This window comes from Phaethon lepturus, unplaced genomic scaffold, assembly GCF_000687285.1.
Source record: "Phaethon lepturus isolate BGI_N335 unplaced genomic scaffold, ASM68728v1 scaffold18663, whole genome shotgun sequence".
In the NCBI taxonomy this organism is placed as follows: Eukaryota; Metazoa; Chordata; class Aves; order Phaethontiformes; family Phaethontidae; genus Phaethon; species Phaethon lepturus.
In genome coordinates this window covers 37,325-63,726 of record NW_010529942.1, presented here as the reverse complement: position 1 = coordinate 63,726, position 26,402 = coordinate 37,325, and the positions used below count along the sequence as shown (strand labels likewise).

General features: G+C 36.5%; 1 protein-coding gene across 1 annotated transcript in view; it reads left to right on the top strand.

The window, feature by feature from the left end:
• Positions 1–26,402, top strand: part of LOC104618497 (histone deacetylase 5-like) — a gene marked incomplete at its 5' end in the record, with an annotated part of 98,825 nt that overhangs the window by 51,829 nt on the left and 20,594 nt on the right. The window contains one exon of the mRNA XM_010284112.1: positions 21,193–21,326. Coding sequence (XP_010282414.1) covers positions 21,193–21,326 — 134 coding nt within the window. The remainder of the gene's footprint in view (positions 1–21,192; positions 21,327–26,402) is intronic.

The following is a 26,402-nucleotide window of genomic DNA, read 5'->3' as shown; positions in this document are numbered from 1 at the left end:
AATCCCAAAAGGTTTTACTCACTTTGAGCAGTCCTGTTGATTTAGACCACTCCACCAACCTGATAAAGATTTAGTAAAATAAGTAAAGTTTACAGGGACAGACCTTACATTGTAAGTATTAATATGGTACAAAAACACATACTAAAAACTCTTCAAAAGCATATTCACATGAGAAAGCTTTTATTTAAATAATTCCTGAAGTTTTATAGAATTAACTTGGAAAGAAAAAGGAGTAATTCTGCTGTAAAATAAATCTATTTGAAATGCATTTAGTAGTAATTTATTTACTTCAGATTCCTTCCTTTCTTCCCATCATTGATTATGATTCATACACACTAAAACAGACCAAGGGACAGATCTTGGAACATCTTTGGAAGGAGAAACTAAAAACAAGTATGTATCCAGAGCTATAAAATATTGCTAGTTAATCAAAATTGAGTTACTTCCTGGTTTCTGCTTACCATAGGAAATGCTAACATGAATTAAATACTTGTTTTCTTTGATCCATATTCTTATCCCTTTTTTTAAAGAATCTTCTCTGTAAAAATGGCTGGTTGTTTAGCTATATGGTGACCAAAAACTTTTCAGTGTTTGGCATTGCATCCATTCAGGTGCAGTTGGGTTGTGAGACCTGGTTTCTAAATCTGTTTTTTACTTAAAAAGGATTAGCAATCTCTAAAAGCAAAACAAAAGAAAGCTGTTCCGTTTAACAGTGGAATGTATGCTTCAAAAAAATGTCTGGGTTTTAAGTGTGCTAGCTTCAAAATTATTTCCTTAATGTGATTACTTAACGTCAAATATGAATTCAGTGATTGCATTGTATAGAGAGATGATTACTCACATGTATTGCCACATAATTTATGTTTTCATTTACGGTTGGAGTTTAGGTATATTGTGTATGTGTTTCTGCATCTTTTTCTTATTATTAATCAATGTTCAAGGTTTGCAAAGAATAACTGGCAATTTTTTTGCATAGTATTTTTATGCTGCCAAAAGAAATTATTAATTTTAAAATTGAGATATATATAAATGTCAGTTTAAGAACTGATATATCTTCACAAATATGTTTTATTTTGAAAATTTTCATATTGATTTCTTCCTTTTTTAAATTAAAAGCAAAAGGCATTATTATTTCTTTCTGTTAAAAATGTACAATTTCTACAAAAACAATGGAAAAAATGAACAAGATTATTTTTTGTAGAAAGATGTATTGACTAGTAGCAAATCAAATCCAACTGTTTTTATTTGTATCTATTTTACTTCTTTTTAAAAAGACAGTATCTGTAGCCTCAGATATGACTATTGCAAATAAATCCTTTATTTTCAGCTGAAAGTTATAATTCCTTCAAAGTACAGGAAGCCTCTTTTATGGTTCCTACATTGGAGGATCAACTTTGCAGTAAAGTCATGTTTGAATATGACTGCCCTGTGTACTAACAAACTTACCAACAATTTCAAGAAATTTTGTGTAATCAGCTTTAAATTAGGTGTATATTTATGCCCAATGTTTCAAAGCATCTTAGCACACAAGTAAAAGTGGCAAAGTCAAACTTAGTAATATTGAAACGTCAGAAGCCAGAATAAACAGGTTAAAAGTAATTTTTCATTCTCCCAAACATTCAAGTAATCAACATTCTTAAACCTTCACAAAACCTTGGGAAACACAGTAAGGCAAATCTATTGATCAAGTGATAAGATGTTATTTCAAAACTTGTAATTTAATTAACAAATATGCTACATCAAAGGAGTTACAAAAAAAAATTGTGATGTTTATATGACCTTGGGAACAAAACTTTATTTTCCTAGTGGTGTCAACTGCATCAACTGTAACTTTGCAGAATATACATGAAGACAGTGCATATGTTCTGAAACATGTAATTTTTTTCTTTTGACCCTTTTTGGGTGTATACATTCCCACACACAGTGCACACCTCTGGGAACTTCCCAGCATGCCTTTTGAGGAAAAACACTGAGGTCACAAAAGTTGAACAGAATTACTAAGCCAAGGTCTTTAAGGGGTATGGAAAAAGTAGTGGATCTGAAATGTTTGCATCCACGAGGAATTTCAGTCCTTCCAATTCACTGAGAATCACTTGGGGTTTTTTTCCAAATCACATTACAAATTTCAAAAATTGTCTAAATGGGCACTGGTTTTTATAATGGTTGAGGTTACTGATAGGGAATAAAGAAGATCACTTTAAAAAACACTTAAAGGAGTCTGTGCAGTTTTAATAGCTTGAGTGAAACAAAACACCAAACAGGATGCCTTTGTCTCCTTTGAACTTGAGGCATCACATGGACATGAAGCTACTGAATTCTCTGATTAGTTATGTGGTGCTGGACTCCCAGTGGCACTTAATGAAGATAAGTTTTTACGTAATGCTTTCAAAAAAGAATGGGAAATTGAATCTACCTGATCAAATTTAGTACTTATCACAGGAGGAGAGGAGAGGAGAGGAGAGGAGAGGAGAGGAAAAAAATTTAGAACATAAAATAAGCAGCGTGTCTTCCATTCAGACCAAATAAGAGTTTCCTTCTTGCAATCTGCATTTCATGGTTAAAAAAGAAAACTAAGAAGATACTGCTAATTTTCATTTTTTGCATAATTTTTTTTAAAAGATTTATAGATGATTGGTCTGATTTTTTATTATATTTCACAGAATCATTAAGGGTGGAAAAGACATTTAAGATCATCAAGTCCAACCATCAACCCAACACCACCATGCCCACTAAACCATGTCCTGAAGTGCCACATCCACACGTCTTTTGAATACTTCCAGTGATGGTGACTCCACCACCTCACTGGACAGCCTGTTCCAATGTTTGATCACTCTCTCAGTAGACATTTTTCCTAATATCCAGTCTAACATTCAAGGAAAATTTTGTATTTTAACGGAACTGACCATCTTGTAACATAACTAGGGTACCTGTAGCATAACCACTTTACTCATACAGTCACCTCTAGCATGGTGCACACTCACCATCAGAACTTGTCACATTCCACAATAGGACATATACTTCAAGCAGAAAGTGAGAAGATATATTTAATTGAGTAAACAGTCAGCACTGTTCTGGATATATTTCATCTGAAAGACCATAGCAGTCTTTTGGCTTTGGAAGACTACTGACAATTAGAATATCATAAACCAGATATCAAACATCATGTCTTGAATAACCTACTTTTTTCTTCAAAATATGCCCATCCTTCTTGTCATAGTGACTCAACTACTTAATTTAGTCAACTGGATAACACTGTCCTTGCACAGTACATGTTTTTATTTTTTATTTTGTTAAAACTCTAGTGAAAGTGCATCTGGGAAATATATTGGTTTGTTCTGAATGTTTCCTTAGCTTTTAAGAAAACAGATGCACGAGTAGTAGACTCTGCTTCAGAAGAGCATCAAAAATAAGGATACAATCAAAAAAATTCAGAGAAAAGGCCTCTTACTACTACATGAATATTCCCTAGTCTATTTTATTATATCACTATGCTACTGAACCTTCTGTCTTAGTGTCAGATCAATGACTTGTGGCACTTATACCTTTGGGAGATTGATCGGTGCAGATTTCACTCTTGGGGCCTGTCCCTAGAGATTTGATTTTCATTTGCTTCAATTTATCTCTCTAAAGTAAGCAATCATTCCCCTCTTTCAAATATCTCCTTTTTGAAGCTATATAGATATTTATGGTGGCACTTTTTAGAGATATGTGAACTGCTAATCTGAGAGAAAGGGCTTGAGAGCAGCAAATTAATTCATGATGGAGGAGGACATTTTCCGGTGTTTCAGCCTGGGAAATCCCAGGTGTGAGGATGGCGTGCCTGGACGTCAGACATCTGAGCTAGAGCCATTCTTGTGACCGGGTGGCTTAACCTCTAAAACACCTGGACAAATGGCCAAATTCCTTTTTCTTCCTGGGATACCTAAAAGCCACCTTGGTAAATGCATACCACTTACCAGGTTCTTATCATGTTATTAGCAGAGAAGAGATACAAGGGAAAGGGAGAGTGGAATAAATGTGTTAGGGGAGATTGAGCTAAGTACTGAGCACAGCTTAAAAGAGCTGATGATGTATTTCTTAGCCAAAGAAAGCAAGGTGTAAAGTGGGTTGACAGGACAACAAATATTTTGAGTCAGAAGACGTGTTGTCTCTGGAGTTATTACTGGGAGTAATGGAAAAAATTTGGCATCGAAATCCTCTGTCTGCGTACAATTATTTTAAAAGTTTACGAATCTGGAAATATTCTACAAGGTGTTGATAGATGAACAGGCTTTAAAGATAAAAAGTTTATTAGTATGACATGCTAATATGACTTCTTCCGTGTTACAAGTAGAACAACCATAATTTCTACATCATTTCTATGATTTCTGTGTAAAAATACCCCTACTAGCTTGAGATTTGAATGCTTATTATAAATCTATTACATAGTATTATTATATAGAAAATATTTTAATAAATAATTTCCTAGTAACTATTTAATTAATATACCAATTTTGTATGATTATATTAGTATTATAACTTGCTTAAATAAAATGAAAAGTATTTGAAAACAGGGCTCTGTGATGTACAAAATCCCTAGCAAGAGTAATTTTTACTGAGGTATTAACAGAGGCATAGTCTACTTAATCTAAATGTATTCACCTCTAATTTCATATTTACCTGAGAAGCTTCTCACTGAGCATACTGTGTTCAAAATGCCAAAGCATGACCTTGGTAAATTAAAGCAAATTTTGCCTGCCTTGATGTAAATAGTCTTTTAGAGCCATACATGAGCTTCCCCTCTCTAAGTCTGGCTTTCTGAACATTATACATCTTAATAAGTCCAGATTTGTCCATGACAGTCAATATAGAGAGGTGTTTAATTCCAAAGAGACCTCCAACTTTTCTGAAAATTGGTGCAACAGATCTTCCTGGGGAGATTCTTCTCTCTCCACTGCGTAGTAACTAGCCTGGAGGAGTAACAGAGGCAAGACTTTTCCTTGGTTAAAGGTAGAAGAGAAGAACCCTGATGAATGTTAAAGTCAAGGGATCTTTTTCCATCCAGAAGTATTTGCTTCAAGATGTAGAAATGTCATGGATTAAATACGAAATTAAATTAAATCATAAACAAGTGTTCTCTTAACACAGACCGTGTTGCTAAAATTGTTAGTTAAATTCCATAAAAATAAAATAAACTGTAGAACCTTCTATGTTCATTCAAAATTTGACATGAGTTCTTCATATGAATTCTAAGAGAGGTACTGTGGAACTCAGAGGTGTCTTTGCAATAAACTTACCACTACACTTCACTGGTAAAAACTATTTTGACATAAATCCAGCTGTCAATGTTGGTGATAGGAGATTCTATTGGTTCTGTTATTTTCCATTAACCCATGAATGAGCTGGAATGCAAAAGAACTTTCTCCTTAGATGCAGCTCTCATTATTTCACTGTTGGGAGCAAGCAGTATTTTAGAAGGGATGCAGAGATTAAGCATATGGATATGAGATGGTGAAGGTAAGGGAAGACCTACAGTGAGTGAGGAGGTCCCCAGAAAACTCCCGATACGCAGCTGTTAACCTTGCTGCGATGCCTCAGACAAAGTCCAGCTCCCTTGTCAGCCCCTGCTTCTCCAACTCCCTCAGCTATCATAAATGCCCTGCACATATCCTTCTACACATACACACTGGTACTGTACACATATATATTTGGGCTGACAATCAAGAATTATGGGTTTTTTTAATGTTCTGCTTCAAACATCTGGACGCTTTCAGGACTTGGTCTGTCTAGAAATTACTTTCAATATCTTTTGAAGGTAGACTGCAATTAAAACCAGTCTTAGCAGCACATGGTGTCGGTACCTTTAGATGACACCAGTACACACTAAAATTTTCCAGGGAATGGAAGACCCTAAGGAGGAAAAAACCTATAAAGCCAGTTGTGGTGTTTTTGTTGTCGTTTCAACAGTTTAATCCTTAAGCTGAAAGGGAGAGAGAAAAACAGGAAAAAGCTGGCCACAGAACAAATAAATATGGCATTGGCTCCTATTCATTACAACGCATTAGACAAAAATGAACAACGGCAACTATCAGCTTTCATGCACTCCCTTGGAAAATGCCAGTGTTGTGTAACTTGACCAAAAGGACCATGTATACCACTGCACACGCGCAACCCAGAAGGGGAGTCCAGCAAGTACTAGCAGAAAAAAGCTGTTTCATGTGGTGGCCCTGTTTACTTGGAATATTTATTGCTTTCATCCAGAAATATCAGTTTAGCATATCACTGAGCATTTTCCATTCTTGCAATTTTCAGAAGAATTCCAATAAACTCATTTTGCTCCTGAATGGGAACAATATTAGAAAACACTGTTCAGAGACTTGGGGGGATAGGAAAGAGAAAAGAAAGGTCAGCACAGAAGAAAAGGCTTAGATGAATAAAGGTATGTCAGAGCAAAGCTTCCCATGAAAGATTATTGAGAATAAAGCTTTTTTTTAAACAAACATGAAAAACAATATATAAATCAAAAGCACAAAAGCCCTGGTTTATGATTTTTTTGGTGCTGTTTAATTTCTTTATATCTTTTTTTGCCATTGTTAAAAACCAGCCCAAACTTCAAAGGCAAGCTGCATGTGTTCTAAATCAGGACTTCAGTGCTGATGTATGACAGCACAAAAATTAAAACTAAATAAATGTGCTGTCTAAAGTCCCATATTTCTCCAAAAATTGCTTTAAAGTCTTCAAAAAATTAGAATTATTGCTTGATCTTACTTTACCAACCATAATGTTTTCACCAGAGTAAATGACAAAATATTATATTAAAAAGAGAGAAAGAAAAAAGTGTGTTGTCTGAATATATCTGAACACCTGTATTTGGCTGTCTTGCAGTTTTTTCAGACAGGCAAGGGGGAAAATGAAACTTTGCAGTGATTTTTCTGATAATGGATATGTACTGCATAAATTCTCAGCTTATTCACTGTTTTCTGCAAGGCTCCTTAACAGTCAGAGTAAATCGATGAAAACAAGGCAGTATGTCTATGAAGAAAAGAATAACATTCCTGGTTTATCACATAAAGATGGTTGAAGAACGGACAGATTCTCATGAAAAATTGTTTGTGCAAGTTTTCCACTATTTTCTTTTCAAAATATGAACTTTGTAACAGGTCAAGTTATTATCCCATTTTATTTTACTGTCTTTGGACATGATCTTGCTGTTTTCTCTCCTTAAGTGAAATGGAATGTCTGATTCCAAAGGTGTCTGGCCAGAGTACACCGGTTAAATCTGCTTGCAGAAAAAATTGCAGGACTGGGGCCTTTGTGGCATCCTTTTTCCTCTGGCATTTACTTTTACAATGGCCATTTGCTGTTCTTCTACTAAGTTGCCTTGATTTGTATTGACTCATTTGTTTTATCCAGTTGCAAAAGGGGCAAGTGGCCCAGGAAAATAGGAATGCAAATGCTGTTCTTCTCAGTAAACATTTCTTTGACTTTTAAAACTCATTCATCCCATCCCTGCTCATGTTCCTTTTTCATTTCCTATTAAGAAACAGTCACAGGCTCTAATTTATGTTCTCATTGAAGTCTGAGGAGTGATATTTCTTTGCAAAGACTCTTGGATATTTATGTGATCAAGAGAGCTGGTTATTTACTAGTTACCACTTTATCTTAATTAATCCCTATTCTGTTGTATATAAAGTTTCAATTACACATTAAGAAAGCAGATACCATAGGATGTCATTTTATGAGCACTAATAAGAGATGTATAATTAAGGTTAGGAAGTCAAACTAACCAGTGTGCAGGGAGACTCTGAGCTGCACATTAACATTAGGCAAATGCTAACAGATATCTTCACAAACAACTTTATGAACATAACATTTGGCAAGCACTAACACATTTACAAACAGTATTATGAACACGAAGCATGGCTACACTATCTGAATTATTTATTTGTAATTAATACTTCAATCAGGTCTAATAATGTATAAAAGATTGGCCATACTTACATATAATATGAGGACAGGGATAACTTCCTAGTGTGTTTGAGATGTTCTGGGCTGCCCTAACTTTAACCACCCAACTTTGGTGTCTGAATTGAAAGCACAGATCTCTTAGATGGTCAGGGGAGACTCCAGAGGCTGACTCAGAGAACCAGAGCTCTCCAGAAGTGGCTGACCAAAAACCCTTGTGAGCCTAAGAGACATTTGAAGAATCTCTTGGGGTTAATTACAGATTTTTTTTATATTTACTAAGTGCTAAAGTTGCCTCTCCCATATATGGATTTCGAAGTTTGGCAAGATTCATCTTGGAGCCAGTTACTTTGAGATTTTTAATGCACACTACTGATATAAATAACACATTTTTATTTTTGGTAAATTTTCTAATAACAGCTTTACAATGTTTAAAGAAGTAAAGGGATTTGTCACTGTTTCCATATACATGTCACCTAGAACACATATATGGAAGTCATATGTGTGCTATGCATATTAAACAATAAAATGTGGCCTGAAATTTTGTTGATAGACAAAAGATATATCAAGATGCTAGGTAATTAGAGCGAGAGCAAATAGAAGTTACATTTATGTTGCCTGTGTTTTCTCTTCTGCCTTTTTCTTGGAGAAGTCCTCAGAATTTTTTATTTGTAGCAGTCCTTTGATGACTGACAAGGGAATATTCTTTGGCTAGGAAAGTGTCGTTACCTTTTTCTATTGTATTCTTTGCTATCCAATGAACTGCTAAAACTTGTTGTTTCTCTCCTCCTCGTTTAATTCCTAATTGAGATATCAGCAGCATGTGAAAATAAATAAATGAAAAATTTGAATCTGGATCCACTGAAAGTAGCATCAATAGAAACTCTTTCCAGAACAAGTTTTCCAGTTTGGCGCAAACTTCCATCCAGCTGTAGGATGAATAAGTTGCTCAATTTGGGCTCAGCTGAAATTGTTTACACACTCTTCTTTTGAAACAGTAAATCTAGAAATTGTATATAAAAACTGTGTACAAAGAAACATTATTTGGGTTGTAAGGTCAATTGCTCTGAAGTTAGGCCAAGTGAGATTTATGACTGCTTGCACAATGGACTCCTTTTGCATATGCTTTAAGATAGAGTTGTTAATTAAATGAACATCTACTATTCTGGACCTTTGCTTTTCTCAGTATAGAGAGGGCCAGGTTCAGGTTGCAACTAAACCAGTCATAAATGCTAACTTCAAAGTTTCTGCCTAAATCTAAAAAATAGAGGAAATTAATATTCCTCTAACATTTCTCTGTATATAATTTTTTTTTCTGTTATCCTCTTTTCTATGATGAAAACTAATCCTAAACACCGTGAGCTCTGTTATTAAAAGTGGTTGATACAAAGCTGGCATTGTGCAGCTTTAGATTTCTTGTTTCTTGAATCTTAATTTCAGATTAAATAAAAATGTTTATTTTTCTTATTGTTGAATTAATAACATCAACCAGCAAGTCACTTATGCATCGCAACTGGCCATGACAAGCCCAGCCAGAAATTCAGTCAGAGCTCTGATCCAAATATTAAATTGCATGCACTATATAGTAGTCCCATAGAACAGATAACAGTCATGTTGAAACAAATTTCTCTTGAGCATTTCCAGACACGGTGAGGATACAGGATGACCCAGTACAGCATGTACAAAAAGTGCATCCTGGTTTGAAGGGGTCACAAGGACTATTCCTGCATGTTTCTTGGGCAACTGAAACAGAATAAGATGCAAAAAAACACTGGTTTTTTACATCCCCCTCTACCTGCAACCACACACCTGCTCACTCACACCTGTATCAGCCCTGCGGGCCCATGGTGAATTTCACACCTCTTGAATAAGCAGCTTGCAAGTCTTACTCTGGTTTGTATAGATTTTATCATTAAAGAAATGTGTTTTATTAATAGCTACCACCACCAAAACTCATCTTCAGTTTTGAAATGAGTTTTTTCTCTACCTCCCTGCAAGCACTTGTCCCCAGACATGTTTTCTAGTCAGATCTGAGCATTAAGTCCTTGCAAGTGTTGTAATAAATATGTGGATTTACTGTTTGAGTTCAAAAGGGGTATGAGGAAAAGAAAATTAAAGCTTTTTGTTTGTGATCTTTGTTAAAAAGACTTCCAGGCCATCTTTGAGCTGCACCAAGTTGGGCTAGGTGCATGCAAGGGCTTATCACCTTGAGATGGAGTCACACAACACCTGGGAAGGAGACAGAAGCCACCCTTTCCACTGCCACTAAGGATTTGTATATATGGAAAGGCAGTTTGAGTTTATTTGTGATGAAGTGCTAGAACAAAGCACAGTCTGGTAAGATGCACAAATAGCTAAAAGGTTAGAAGGAGCAACTGCTGTTGACTCCTTGAGTCCAGATGAGTTCAGGAAACCATTGTGCATTCACTGTAAAATATCTCTTCAGGTTGACAAAATGTGGATCTCCAAATATACATTTGAACTTTAATGTGAATTTCATTCACAATTTCTAAACTTATTTTACTACAATTAAGAGAAACGTTTGCACTTACTTGGCCAAATTTTGCTTATAGTTCCAGAGGTATAAATCCATTGCAGCCATGGGATTACTTCAGATTTTGTCTCTGTGACAGTATGGTAGTATGTCTGAATAAATGGCAAGTGATGTGATTGCTCCCAGGGAGACCGGCTTATGGTCAAGTACCTGCTTAGTGAAATACTTTATTTGCTTTGAGTGTTATCACTAATGTTTTTGGCTACACTTACAAACCTGTCACCTGAAACACACTGTATTTTCAATTCAGTGCCAGCTGCCTATGTTTAGACCTTGTTTGAGTTAGTAACCGGTCACTGAGGAATTCAGAGGTCACTGCAGACAAAATCTGAATCATTTTCATGTCGATATAGCTGTTGTACTGCCTCACCTTTCTGTGTATAAAAAGATACAAGAGTATATCCCTGGAGAGAAATTCAAAAATGCTCTGCATCCCTTTGCAGAAGTAAGGTCATAAGTATTCTCTGCTCTCTTTACTTTCTGACCATTCCTGATGGTTTTAAAAAAATCTAATTCCTTGACAATGTTTAGTTTCATATTAATATTTGTTCATAATTATCCACCCAGTCATCCAGTAATTTCACTTACATGCTTCTATTGTCTTTAATCACAAATGTATTTATTTGTCATCTTATTTAATAACAGTCTCTTTTATTAACACAACATATACTTTTATCCTTTCCCCAATTCTCTCATGTCTCATTTTTTGTCTTCTTTCATCTTTCTCTCGCATGTGTAATTAATTAATTAATTCCCTCTAACACAGTGTCCTGTTGTAATATTCATGTAAAAACAGTGGGAAGATGCTAGAATTTTGGTCCGTGACCGTTTTTTTATGAAATGAAATCAGCACTTTGGCCAAAACTAAGAATGACTAAAAAGTGCATCCTTCTCTGCTGGAGTGACCACTATATCCCTTGATGAGCAGAGCTGTTCTGAGTTTGATATTTTTCCTTGTTGAGCTTCTCTATTTATCTGTAGTGAGACAGTCAAAAACCTTTGTTGTCAAAGGTTTCTAAGGGGCTTTGATATGAAGTTTGGATGATTTTTGCCCAAGTTTTCAGGTGGTGTGGCTCTTCAGCTTTGTCAGAAGGAAGAATAAACGTAATCCTGGTGTTGCAGTTTGGTATACGTTGTTTGTTAAGTTTCTGGAGCCGCTGGGGAGCTTTGAGCTCTGACAGCAGGTTATTTTATTTCTAGTTGTTAAAACTCTGGAAGGAGAAACAGTAGCTATTCTAGTAGTAGGTTTTCAGTGTCTCCATTTAGAAAAGCCAATATACTGCTTTCCTTTGAAGAAGAAATTACTGATGTTGCTCAAGAAACAATATCTTAACACTGAATGAATTATTTTTGCCCTGTTATGAACTTCCCACTTTTAAGGAGAATGACTAAGATGACTGTGGTAATGCAGCTGTAATAACATCTGGAGTCCTCAAATTACCTTGACACTAGTTAGCTGCATTTAGGACTGAGTGTAGCACAGAAATGTCATTGTTTGTCTTGATGTTTCTAACTTTCAATGAAGACCGATTATTTTAGGTCTGTCAGCTTCCCTTAATACTGCTATCATGCAGGAGAGAGAGTGATCATTTGCTTACCTACGGATCTTGCAGAATCAGATCATTCCTGAGTGACTCCACTCCTCACTCTGAGAAAATCTAGAAAGTAGTACTCCATATCTGCTCAGCCACCTGAAGGTGTTTTTTACCCAGACCTTGATACGATGCACCTGCATGCTTATTTCATTGCTTTAAGTTTCCCTAAGAAAAGGTAGAAAAACACTGGGTGAAGAATTTCGTGAGAGTTTCTGGAGTGCCGGTTCTCGAGCAGTAATTAGTGGGTCATGGCTTGAGCAGAAGCTCATAGAAGGCCTCCTTCTGAGAATTGTGTGTCAGAAGACAGGAAAGACAGGGATGAGATATTCGATATTATAAGAAAAGATTTTGTTCTCATATGTGTTTCTGTGGGGAAGAATTTCTGGGGAAACAGAGAGGCCACTCCTATTCCAATTAACCTGTTCCAGATCACAAGTTGTATTGTACATGAAGCCCTCTCATTCACCCAGGAGCTGAACCTGGCCCTAACATCTTAAAAAAAAAAAAAAGAACATCTTTACTCTCATTCTTTAAAAATTTTATATATCTGTGATAAGGATGGGTCATATACTTCATTCTGAGGAACAGCCAATAAAAATATCTTCTACATATTTCCACCTCCTGTCCATCAGAACAAAGCGGTGTCAGTCCTGCCTTCACCTGAGACCCATGCAGTTCCCCATCACCTTTTCTTGTGCTCCCAGCACGTTAAGGCTCTTGCAAATTCTGCTGTGTAATGACATGAATGACAAGGTTCTGACATGACTTCTCCATTTGGGAAGAAAGCTGGATAGAGCCACGTATGTCATTCAAATGGTAGCTACAGTGTCTTTTAATCTGTGGGCTTCTACCCACCATTTCAAAGCATCTGTGTGTCCTTTTAATAGTATGAAAAGAGACAAAGAGGCTGTTGTATGAGTTGAAATCACATCCTTAATTCTTACACGTTTTTGTAAGAGAACAGCATAATAGAAAGTTGCTCAATGTATTTTACTTGGAAATTGCAATTAATCAGAAGACTGTAAGGAGTCAGACCCCAAACCTAGTTTCAATACTGTTTCCTTTAGTGAGTTTTACACATTACCTTTTCAATAAGTGGTGACAGGCAGTGCATTTCTGGGTGATTATAGCATATGTCAGGTGGGGTTAACAGGCGCAAGGCCAAAGGGAAAGTGAGTAACTACTTGAGATGTACAGTAATCCCTTAGAAATGCACTGCCTTATTCCCTCCTGATATTATAAAATCATGTTTATTAAACATGATCCAAATCCTGAGGGACACTAGGCCTCTGATGCTAATACTGAGTTCACCAGGAGACTTGATGCCACATTGGTTAGGAAATAGAGTATTTACCTCAAGTATATCCACCTACAAGAACCCATCCCTGATATGCTTATTATATCTATGTCCTTAGTACTGGAACGATGAATGATCCACATCTGGAGGCCAGGTCTTTAGACAATAGTGTATGCTGATTAACACTGGCTAAAGAACTAGCCCTTAATTTAATGTGATGTGTTGATGTGGCAGGGTCAATAAATGACTGCAAATAAAGTGAGAGCCTTAATTTGTAGACTCTGAGAAACTGTATATGTTGGAAAGATCATTCAGTCCATGCTGCTTTTCTTGGCAGAATTTTGTAGACCATCTTCAGAAAATGGCAGTCAGTTCTCAGCTTCTGAGTGATGGGCTTTAAATCAGATTCTTTGTGTTAGTCTCTCGGGTCAATTCAAAATTAACTGACTTGGCTTTTCATCAGTTAAAAAAAGAAATAAGACTAGATCTTCCCATCAGATTGTTTTCAGTCATAACTCAGTGCCCACATTTCAGCTATACTCATTTATAACAGCAGAAACTGAGCCCCACATATTTTGAAAATGTGTCAAGTTGATTTTATAGGCAGTAGCATTATAATAAACTTCTCCAAACCTAATCAAGCTCACTGATTTATTTGGATAGTCAATAGTAGTATCTGATTTTCATTCCAGTGTGGATTAGAAACAAATTCCTCATACTTTGAATTATTTTTTTTTATCAGATGTCTTGTTTTCTAGCCAACCCCTTACTGAGTCTGGACTCAGATTTGGAGATTTAATCATCTGTAATTTGTAACATCAGATGCATATATTGTATATCAGTTTAAACAGGCAACTTGATCAGATTTGGAAGAAGTTATCATGATAACAGTACTACCACTTGCACTATCAGCTTGGCAGATTTCACAATATGTGGGACAGATTTTCAGTAGATAATTATCAGTCTGGTTAGACTGTCCCCATAGAATCCCTTTAGAGGGATTTTTAATTTCCAAGGGGAAAAAAAGGAAAGAAAGAAAAAGCAAAAAACCCAGAGCCCCTCAAACTCCATGGAGAATCCCCTCACCTCCTAGGTGAAGCAACAGCCTTTTTCAGGGAGATCTGAATCCAAGTTTCTGAAAAGCCACCTTGCTGTTTGCAGTTCTACATTTCCCCGCTTGGCTTCTGCTTCCTGATGCAGAACAGCTACATGTTCCTGAGAAAAACATTGAAGAACTCTGTGGGATGAATAATCTTGCTTCCTGGCCAACTTTACTTGGTAGGGGATTTACTATATAGGAAGCAACATTAAAAAAAAAAAGGGAAGATGGCAGGACAGTGGAAAAATTATTACTTGGGCCAGGTGATAGATGGGTTAGAGATGAGAGAATATGAGGAAACTGAGAAGAAAAGAAGGTACAGAGCAAATAGCTAGTAAGAACAGGGCTAAAAACAGTTTTGGGAATATCCAGAGGTTCCTGCTTTGATTCTGGCAGCTGAAATCTGTGGTTGAATATTTTCCCTCTGAATCCACATGACAGCGTTATAACAACTCTGAAAACATCATCATTATTTTGTACATTGCTATGACCTTTCCTGGAGGATGCAGAATCCCTACTGCTTGATAATACAAGGTACAAAAGAAATCCCTTCCTTTTTTTTAAATATGAATTAGTTGGGAGAAGAGTTTGGGGGAGTCTTTTTCCTCCGTGTGTTTTCTCTGAGGAACATTTTGTCAGGTGGCCAGTGCTGCCATTGTGTGGTGGAGGTGTACAAGTTCCTCCTTCCCAGAGGACTAAGCAAATGCAGTGGAATGTGTGACAGGCTTGGATATACATGTATCTCAAGAGAGTTGAAGATGCCCAGACTTTCCTCCTGAGCATTGTCAAGGTGGCTTTTTCCTGTAGTGAGACAGGTTTGCATCATTCGGTTTTCAAAGAGGTATCCTATGTATCCTTGAGTATGTACTTAATAGAGACTTAATAAGTTATGTTCAGTGTAGCAGCTAAAGAGCAGCTAATTATGAAAAACATATTACTGTAGAACTAACAGGCATGCAATAAAAACATCTATTACATAAATTGTTAATCCATAAAAAATGTGTTTCTGAGACCATTGGTATTTATTTAACGTACAATTACTGTCTAATTTAATCTAAATTAAATGCCTGCTTGAGACATGTAATTTGAAGTGTTACTGAGCTTCCTTCTCCGGTATTAAAAGCAAGAAATCAGCAGCTAATGCCTGGAGGCCAGATGGCTACCATTTAAATTCAGGTACCTCAACACTAACATTCATAATTTCAGCCATTTGGAAAATGTTTTTCATAAGAATGTATTTGGCATTAAAATCTCCCTTTCCCCCTCACTCAGTGCCACATCCTGCCAACTGAGTCAAACATCTGACTTAATCCAAGTTAAGTTTTGATTGAATAAAGGGTCCTGAATTAAGACCTGAGAAGAAAATGTGTTTTCTTATCATAGAACACAAGCTTTGCAAAATGTTCTAGTTCCTGACAGTGCTGGAAGGGTAAATTATCATTTGACTCCTGTATGGACATATTTATTTAGGACACGTAGCCTGATGACTCAGGAAGTTATGTAAAAACTGACCCAGTTAATTTTAGATGCTATTGTTGGAAGAATATCAATGAAAATTAATCAAATAGTCACGAAGGAACCACAGGGAAGGAGCGCAGAACACTGGTGGGTAGACTTTTGGCAGCGATCATTGCAACAGTTTTAATGAGAGGAAAACACATTCTCAAGTAAATTAGAGAGTAATGACATGATTAAATGGTAAATAATAGTTAAATACATGCTTGGAGGTCCAGGACAGAGACTGTGGAGTTTTTGTGTTTTGCGTGTATTCCTCTGCAGGCTGCTCCGAGTAGCCAGAAGAGCTCACCAGAACTCTGCCTGTAATTTAAGGTTGGATTGTAGCTTTTAAGATGCTGAAGCTGAAAGAGCTGTTGGGGCCCTGCTGCTGAGGCTGAGAAAGCTGAAGCTTTCTCCATAACTCCAAAGCTTCTCCAATGTTTCGGTTGTTGACGTGTCCTTGTTCCTCCACCAGCTGCCTCCCCTAAGCAAGGGCCAGCGCCATGACTCTGCTCTCCTCAGCCTGCTGTCACCCAAAAAGCGACTGTGCAGGAGACATCTGCTCTCCTTATGCACAGTGGGAGAGAGGGAAGAGGCTTGTCTTCTGCTGAGGCAGGTTTAGTCCCCACTAACTGGATGTTTGCACATTTGCTGGTGAGCAAATTGAAGTTCTATATATGATCGCTTATGCAAACAAGGAGTGCTGTGGTGCTGGCTGGGAGTGTACCCCATCCATATGGTTCCTTTACCTGTCTGCTGAGGAAAGGATGTGAGAAGAATAATATTCACAAGTTGTCTTCATTCTCAAATGTTTCTTTCTCAAAATGGGAGGCTGTACATACAAACTGACTTGCTAGCTTTACTTCCTCTAGCCGTACTACACAACACGGTTGTGTGATGAGTCTATTGGAGGGGAACTGGCCTGGGTATGAGGTCTCTTACCTGCTCTCTGTTTACCACTTTCCATTTCAGGTTGTCAGGAAAAGGATACCTCAAAAACAAAAATAGAAAACTTAAATAACTCCTGGTTCTCTTTTTATAGGGTTTAACATTTTCCAGGTTTTCAGTAAGTCCAGGTAGAGTATTGTTGCTCCAGCAACTTTGGTCAAATGACCCAGAAGCTTCACCTATGTCATTCCTTGCTGTTTGGCAGAACTAGAAGGAGCACATGGGGAGCTTACCTGTTGCAAAAGAAAAAAACAAAACAAAACAAAGCAGGGCTCTTGGTGTTATGCTGGAAGATCAGTTCACTAAAAGCTGAATTACTTAGGTGGTAATTCAAATGATCAGCACATCGTGTCCTTCAATAACAGCGTGGCAGCTTGCTCATTGGTATAATACAGTATTAGTTTTCTCTCTTTCTGCCTTCCCACAGTAGAATATTTTCTTACATAAGGCTGAATATTGTATCTCCTCCACTAATAGCACTGGAGGAAAGGAAATGGTATAATTAAAGAGTACATGTTATGTCTTTGTTTTAAAAGTTTATATTTTTACTTCAAAGGTTGGCAGATAAGAGCTCATATACTGTGTATTTCTCCAAGACATAACATGGTTTATAATGGTTTCCATTTTAATCTAGTCTTTTTTGCTTAGATGTACAATTGTGCACCCACAGGTTTTTGTCAGGAAAATGTAAACCAATTAGTGAGTAAGATTTTGAGAACTACTTTGTAGTGTTTTAATGTTGTTTCTTGTGTAAGTCAAAGGTTTATCATTGTCTTTACTAGGGTCATAGCAAATTAATATTAAATACATTTGCAAATTCTACCCTGGATGTCTAAATATTGGATCTGTGAAGGAAACAGGTACTTTTAACATTTAAATTACAGAAATTATGAAAATAATTGTTGGCATAAAACCATGCTCACAATTTCCTGGCACAATGCATGAGCTTAATTTTTTAAAATTCTGCTGCTTCTTTGAGTTACAAATTCACTGAGCACATCAAAAAGATTTGAGAAGTATCCCTGTGTGTATAATCTTTTCTCACTTATTGACTGAGAAGATTAAATTTTAAAATAGTATTTCTTTTTTTAATTATTAACTTGTGATGTTTTCACTCGTGTTTATGGACACAAATAATTGTGGATACTGCCAAGGCCATTTCAAGCTCTGATTAATAGATGCCTGTCATTGAATTAGGCATACAGACCCTAAATGGCCCGAAGGCACCTGCAGCCTCAAAGAAGCAAAGCCCATTTAAGGCTGGACTGAAAATCAAGCACTGATGTTTTAACATGACTTTCCACTTTATAACTGAACTTTTTCTGTTTTTATAAAATGCCACTAATCTATAACTGTTATGCACCACTGCGAAAGCCTACAGTTTCAGAATATGACATATCCAAACTGAAATCATCTTTTAAAGCCAGCATCGCAGCTGGCACCTCTGTCAGCAGGCACAGTAGAAGGGCCAAGAACCGCTGCTGATTTCTAGAAATTCATGTGAGTTGGAAGATCCAGGATTCAAAATGCTTGTCTGACTCCTTTCTCACCTTAGAGTTGGTCAGTGGGGCGTCAAATATGTGCTTGATCTTCTTATATCAGGGGAAATGACTGATTCTTTTCATGGTGCTTGTTACTATTTTCTTCTTGTTTTTCTTAATTATTTGGCATGAGCTACAGCCCATCTTAAAACCATTACTTGACTGGGATTCCTTTCTTTCCATTTTGTTACTTCTGCACTCCAGGGGATTTCCTTGAGGAAGCTAATATCTTTCCTAGGTTGCTGCAGTGACACAGGTTCCAAGTTTCTTTGTTAAGAATTTCCATAACTCATTCAGTCACAGGCAATGCTGGTACTTGGCTAAAGTTATTTCCTCCCTTTCTAGCAAGTCACCTTGACTTTCTTGGGGTAATTACACTGAAGAAAAGTCCTCATCACGTTGATTTGATTTGGCAACACTGTACCTTGTTACCGTGATCTCTGTTGGGAAAGATGCTTTCTGTATGGCTCATTGCATAGATCCTGACTCAGCCAGGGATGATTATTGTAACACTGATACTAGGGGAATCATTAGGAAACCAAGCAGACAAACTGACATTGTAACAATATCTACAAGTTATATTATGCATAGTTGCCTAAAAGAAGAAAAAGGCATTGAGTCTTTAGATTTATTGCCACTCATACCTCCAAAAATTACGACGTGGCAGTAGCAACATTTGTGGTCATACAAAATTTTCAAAATGTGCAGGGGAAACATAGTAGAGCTTTCCCTTCTTCACAGAAGCTGTATAACATGAAGGATAATGGTGTCTTAAAAGTGCAGTTGGAATTCTCACAGACCCAAACGGTGAGTTGTATCTGTGGGGAGTCTGTGCCTGTTCATTCTTCTTCATTTCCTTTAAAAGCTGTGTGTACGACTCACTTTATGCTGTTGGCACTCTCTTCTTATGAATCTGAAGATCACATGTGTAACATGCAGACAGAAATAAACCCTCTAGGTAAAAGAAAGTAGAAATTGGCTAAAGATCAAAGGTTATCCTCATTCCACTCCTTCCTTCGCTTTTATTATCCTGTCTAAATTTGGTCTTTTGTAGAGAGGATTGGGTGGTGGTTTTTTTTTTCATGAGGAAAGGTTGAGCTTAAATGAGAGTTTAAGATTTTATTTGTTTTTCAACCCTGTATGTAATTCGAACTACAATGTAGTTACTTTGCTAGAATCAAACCTGCAGTTCTTAGATGGTATAAAAGATTGTTGAGTGGCTTAAGGAAACAATGTTTCACCTTAATTGTTCTGTGGTCACCTATAGATCAAGTGGCAAATAGATCTTTTTTTGCTTTTTTTTTTGCTTTTTTTTTCTTTTCTTTTTTTTTTTTTTTTTATTTGTCTGAACAGCTAAACCAAATCTGGTATCATAAAAGTCCCTATTCTAAAAGCAGTTGGGCAAGTGCTTAACAAAGTCCTAAGATGTAAACAGAACTAATTGTGTAGTTGTTTGTTTGCCAGATGAAGCCTTAAGTCTGTGTCTTGGAAAACTCCTCTAGAAAATATGCTTTTTTTGGTAGTTTTTAATTTTTTATTACATTCTTCACTGGAAAGTAATAAAAAGATGTTGATTTTCCTGTCTTCATCGAGTCCCAGGATTTAGCAGGTACCTTCTAAATGCTTGACTTAAGGCTAGGAAATGCACTGGAATGAGTAGTGATCACCAGTAAAGCAACTAGAACAGATCAAGCAGAAAAGTTAAGAACAAGATGTGAAGGGTATTTAACTTCAGTAGTTTCAAAGCTTTACTTCTTGTTACTCACTTAAAGGAGATTAATCAAAAACAATAGCTGTCCCAGGAAACTACCTCAAAACTTCTCTCCAAAATCTTGTATCCAAATTAATACTTTTTCTGGCAATTTTTTCTTGTCATTAAAAATGAAATAAATTAATTTTACTTCAATCACAGGTGAAAACTTTGTGGTAGTGTTTATGTAGTTACAGATCACTACATAAAATGAATTACCATCTTTTTTGGCTGTGGTGCAGAATTGCTTAGAACATTGGTCAGGAGTGAGAAACACTGGTAGAGATATCTATGAAGTTCTGGACAGTTTCAATTTATATCAAAACCTTGAATCAAAATAAGTGATCCAGTTGCTTGTGCTGCCTTCAAAAACCCTTCAAAATAGAGCTAAGAGGTAACATATGTTTCCACTAGTTTTCACTCCATGGTCGTACATTATACTCAAACCCCAAGTACAAAGGAAAAAGCAATTGTTAAATAAAAATTTCATTTGAAAAATACAATTACTTTTGATTAGAGTATCACAGCTTAACTACAAATATTATTTGTCCTATTGATGCCATAAGTGACGTTATGGGTTAACGTCATAAGTGACATAAGAGTTACGTCAGATATCTGTAAATAACATGGATATATGTTACACTGATGTGCAAATAGGGAGAGAATCTGGGGTGATAATGGTTAATGATGGTAAGAAGAGAGACAACCTCATGTTTCAACTAATCTCCAGCTATTAGGGATCAACATGAAGGACATTATCTCACATCTGCCTCATACAAAATTCCGTATACCTAACTCCAAAGCATCTGGTGTGGGCCATAGTCAGAAACAGGATACAGGACTAAATATATCCCACGCTCCCTGTGCAATATCCTTGAGCTTTCTACATTCTCATGCAGCAGATGTGAAATATGCCAGTAATAACTGTTCTGCTTTAATTATTTGCACTACTGTATTTGAATACTAGGTTTCGGTCACCTAACCAAGCAATTGCTGAAGCTAGCGGATGGCCGTGTGGTGCTGGCACTGGAGGGAGGACATGACCTTACTGCCATCTGTGATGCATCTGAAGCCTGTATAAACGCCCTTTTAGGAAATGAGGTAAAACATAAATCATAGTAGGTGGAGAGTATGATCCAAGTTTGCTGAAACTCCCATCTTTGATTTTCTTTTAGCAACAATAACATCAGTCCTTTTTTCATTTGGTATAGAAACCATGCAATTTGAAAACGTCTCAGAAATGAGTATACCTCAGATGAGCTGGCTTGGATAAATACTTCTAAATTAGATTATTATATAAATCCTTTAGTGTTTGCCTAAATTATTCCCAGTTCTGAGTACGATTTAATACCTCAAAATTGCTTTTGGTGATGTTGTGCTGAATACCAGACTTGACATCATTGATAGTCATTGGTGTGCACATCATCTATCAGGATCAGAACTTCTAGCCAGTTATCATGGAAAAAAAATGGCTTTTGCAAGGTATCTGGTGGTCTTAGGAATTGGATATTGCAAAGACACATTTCTTGCCGTGTTTTGACACTTCAACTGTTGTGTGAAAGAACATATTTCAGAGGATTTTGAAATTGAAGAACATGAATAAAAACCTGTCCAAGACTTCAAAAAAATTTTTTTTAAGTTATAAATGAAGATTAAGGTTTATCTGTATGTAATTTAAATGGAGTGTCCAAGAGTTATCAAACTCTGTATATATTATTTTAAAACTTTTGAGAGTGGACTATCAGACTAAGTAAACATGTCTACATGATATTTATGTACACAAACACAAGATAAGCATTCATATTAGCGAAAATTGGTTTTGTTGTCCACTAGAGAATATTTTTTCTCCTACAACTAAAGTGAAAAGGAAAATAAGCTTGCTGAAGGTGCAACAAAAATCATTTATGAAAGGGCAAAAGCCTTTACCATAAATTGTGAATTTTGCAAGATCTTGTTACAAAGTGCAGTGTGTTACTTTTTTTCCCCAGGGGAAGTGATAATAGCTATATAATCTCTCCAATCACATGTACTAGTGCCAAACTGCAAGGTAGTCTGCCAGTTCCCTTCCACTTCAAGACTTCATACCTATGTGAATATATGTGAAGTAATGTCTCTTCTGATGTTCTTTTTAACCTTTGCTTTTTATCTTTATGACCCATTGAGAGAAATATTTTTATGCTTATTATTTTTCACATTATACATGTGATGAATAAAGTGATAGCTTTTTTAAAAATACTCTCAAAAATGTAAAGAAGTAGACAAGTCCACAAAAAAAAAAAAAAAGCGCTTTCATTTGGTTTTAGCTACTACCACCTTTGGCTATTCCCGTAAGGAGAATTTTCCAATGTGGTGACATGCACTATTGAAATAGATGCTCAGCTCAGTTGGTCCTTTTATTTAGGTGCTGAAATATGGATTACAAAACCTAACTTGAGGCATTTGACAATCTTCATGAATGCAGCATTGCCTTCCTGATCAGCTGCCATTCTAGGGCACTCTCACTGATATTCTCTGTCGTCATCTTCCCTGTGGTAGTATCTTATGGCATCAGTGGCTTTTCATAGCCCTTCTAAACCCATTCTCTGAAATTTACACCCTTGTGGGACTAATGCAAATGGTACAATGTTGATGATATCATGTGTCTTCCTCTGTGTAGATGCCTGGGTTCCTCTATCCAGTTATGACCATTTGGTGGTGCTACCCATTTATGAAAACTGCCTTGTTTTGTCTTAACACTATACGACACCCAACTATTTCTGCTGTCACTGACTAACCATTATCCAAGAAAAAGTACCAATTGTGAGAAAAAGGAATGGGATAAGTGCACTGGAACAGAGACTTTCTTCCATTTCATGTTAGAGTAACTAGAGACTGGGAAATTAAATAAACTGAGTCTATCTCTTTGAAAAATATAGCAAAGCAAGTTTCAGGAGAGACAAAAATTCAATAACTGAGAATGAAGACAAATACAACCATGCAGCCATTTTTAATTTACTTGTAAATGAACATGATTATTAATAACTTGAAACATCTCATGCAATAAGCATTATTCTCACATGCCCTTACTCAAAGCTTTGTCTTCAGGGACATGCATTAAATGGTCTGGTGCAGCAGAATTTCAAAGAGAAAATATGCTGTGGCTGCTAAGAAAAGAAAAGTACTCCAGAGCAGATGTTGTTACCAACACTACCATAAGAAACTGATGGTTGTTTAAATAAGTAAAGGTGCTGCTGAGAAGCAGATGCTAATGAGGAAGTCTGATACCTAGTTAGCAGTTAGAAATCAGCACGTCTGTTGATATCTATAGATTTATGGCAATATATGCCACATGGCCCATAGCGTATACATTGCCTGATTTCGGCATAATATTCATGAACTTGCACAGCAAACTCCAAGCATGTTCCTGCCAAGGACAGAAAAAGACGTTTTTCTTCATACAACCAATTATTGTAATTTGCGGATGCATTCTTCCTTGAATGCAATTCTTTACAGGTGATTAATAGGATAATTATAACTTATTATCTGCCCTTCACTTTTACAAATCAAGGTATGTAGTGCAACCCTAGTTTAAAAACATTGGCAAGATGAACTTCAGTTTCTAAACACTACACATGCAATTGAACTCAAATTAGAAAGGTTGGGAAAGGCCTTTGTAAGGTACTCTGCAGTTTGTCAGATGTATTTATTCATGTGCTGAGGATTAGAATTCATAAACATTTTGCAGGGGTTTTTGAAAACTTTTTCTTTTCTTTTGTTGTTTTTGGCCAGGACTTGTCAATATAGAAATTCACTGCTTCGTACGTCCTATTACCAGTGGAAAAGCCTTTTTAAAAAAGAGTAATTGTAAAACTAGACACAACTTCCAATTTTCATGGAGAACTGGTTTTATATGTAGAGGTAACATCAAACTTACAAGTGAAAAATGATTTCTTTTCCTATTTGTCTCTGAACAACAAAAAGGAAAATAGGTTGGCATGCAAAATAGATATATTTCACTCTTAGTTATATGTGGCCTGTAGCACAATGATCTGTTTAGCAAGATCATTTTTACTCTTCTCTTAACAAATGCAAGTGGAGCCACTAGGAAAAGAATACACTATCAAGTTAATCTTCTTTAAATAATTTGAGCATGGCACAGGAAATTCCTGCATACAGTTGTTGATTTTGAAGACTAACCAAAAAAACTATTAAAAAGTTCTCTTTTTCTTGGAAGAGCTCAGAATTTAAATGAGCTATCAGCCCCATCTATGTGTGGTCAATGCTTCTGAACTTCTCTGCAGAAATACTTTTGAACAATAATTTCAAATTTTAACAGAAACACAAATGGGATTATAATTGTTGGTTTTCGCTGCCTGGAGGTACTTCTATTGTTAGTTATTTCTTTCTAAGACCCAGTTCCCTAAACAGAGGTGCCTAGTGCCTTTTTAGATAACTTAGGGTTTCCAGGACATTGGCCCAGGACTGGTAGATCTAACACAGAGCTTAGAGGACATCCACACCCTTGCTGAGTGGCAACTGGAGGTCAGGCAAGATACCCTATAGCATCTGAAATGGTTCAATCTGGTTTGTTTGTGTGAATCCCTCCTTAAATGATGAGAAGACTAAAAAGGAAGTTATAGAGATAAAGGTAAGGATAAAATTTATAAAGATAAAATTATTAATTAACAAGGTTACATGTAAAATTATTCTAGAAAGAAAATATTTCAAGATCTCAGTTTTTCTTGTACATGCTTCTGTGTACAAGCAGAAAATTTCCATGTCACTTTGAGAAAAATCCATTTGACCATTTGCAGAGCTAATTAGGAGCACTGTAGGTTATCTCCTTGGAAGGAAATCTTCCTAAGAGGTGAGAAGAGATTAAGCAGCTGGATTCCCCCGAAATCCAAAATAAAAACATGGAAATCCTTCTGGCAGGTAACAAGGCAGGATGAGCATCAGTTGCTTTACAATATCCCTGAACTTTCTTGACATAATTTGAGAACTTGTCTATTAAAAGGGCATCTGTCAAAACAAAGGATGTGATGGGCTCAGATAATTAGAAAAGAGACATTGCTTTTAAACCTAAGCATTTCTGAGACGATTCTATACTCTTGTGCTTAAAATTGAATTCTCTCATTTCTTGTTATATTCTTTAAATTTTTCTACAGTTTTTCACAGATTGGTTGTATAGTTTCAAATATTTATTTTTAAAGCGTATATGGATAGATATATCACTTCAATTAAGAAAACTATTGAATTTTAAGATTTGTATGTTATTCCAAGAAGTGTGTAAAAATTTGGTTGAATATTGAGATTTTTCCCTAAAATCTTTGTCCTGGACAATGGAAATTCCACACTATTTTGTCCTTCCTAGCTTCAGTGCTATAAGACCTCTGCTATGTCTTTCGGTGCCAGTTGGTGGTAAGGCTGCTCTATAAATACAAGGATAGGTTCTGGTTTCTTTCCTCCACATTAGTTTTGAGGAGGTACTACCTGTATTTAAAAGGCCCTCAAGTGCAAGCTTTCCTTGAGTTCAGTATCCTAAATCCTGCAGCTTATTTCCAACACAACTTCATCTGGGGTTCTTCTGCAACCAGAGAGAATGAGGAAGGATTCCTTCAAGAACAAAACTCTGAGTCAAAAACTAAGGATTTAGTTCATCCTTCATCCCATCCCCTTTTCAAGCAGCCAGGTGGGATAATTCCATGGGACATAAAGTCAGTCTAACGTCATGGTCCCTCTGAGATGTCTACAGGTTTGGGCAGTGTCTCTTAGCTCTACATGGTACAGCGCTTTTCCGTGGTCTATAGCAAGTGATAATTGGTTACAGATGGGGTCACGCTCTTCTTTGCATAGAGGAAACAGAGAAGTGCAGTCCACAGTGTGCTTTGCCCAGCGGGACCCTGCAACAAAGGCATACAGAGGATGCATGTCTGCTCTCGTTGACTGTGGCGGCCAAGGCTGAATTTGGCCCTAAGTGCAAAAACATTTCTAAGTGACTAAATTTAACATCTTCTAGTAAATACTATTCTGGCTTGAATTTCAGTCTGAAGCAGAATTTGACAAAACATTGTGATTGGTTGGCTCCCAAGCATGCTTGAAAACTTATACTGGACAATTTTCTTGCAGAGTGTGAAGTATGTGCTTCTTTCTTGCAATCTGTTGAGCTGGCATTTAGGAGGGGATGGTAATTTAAGT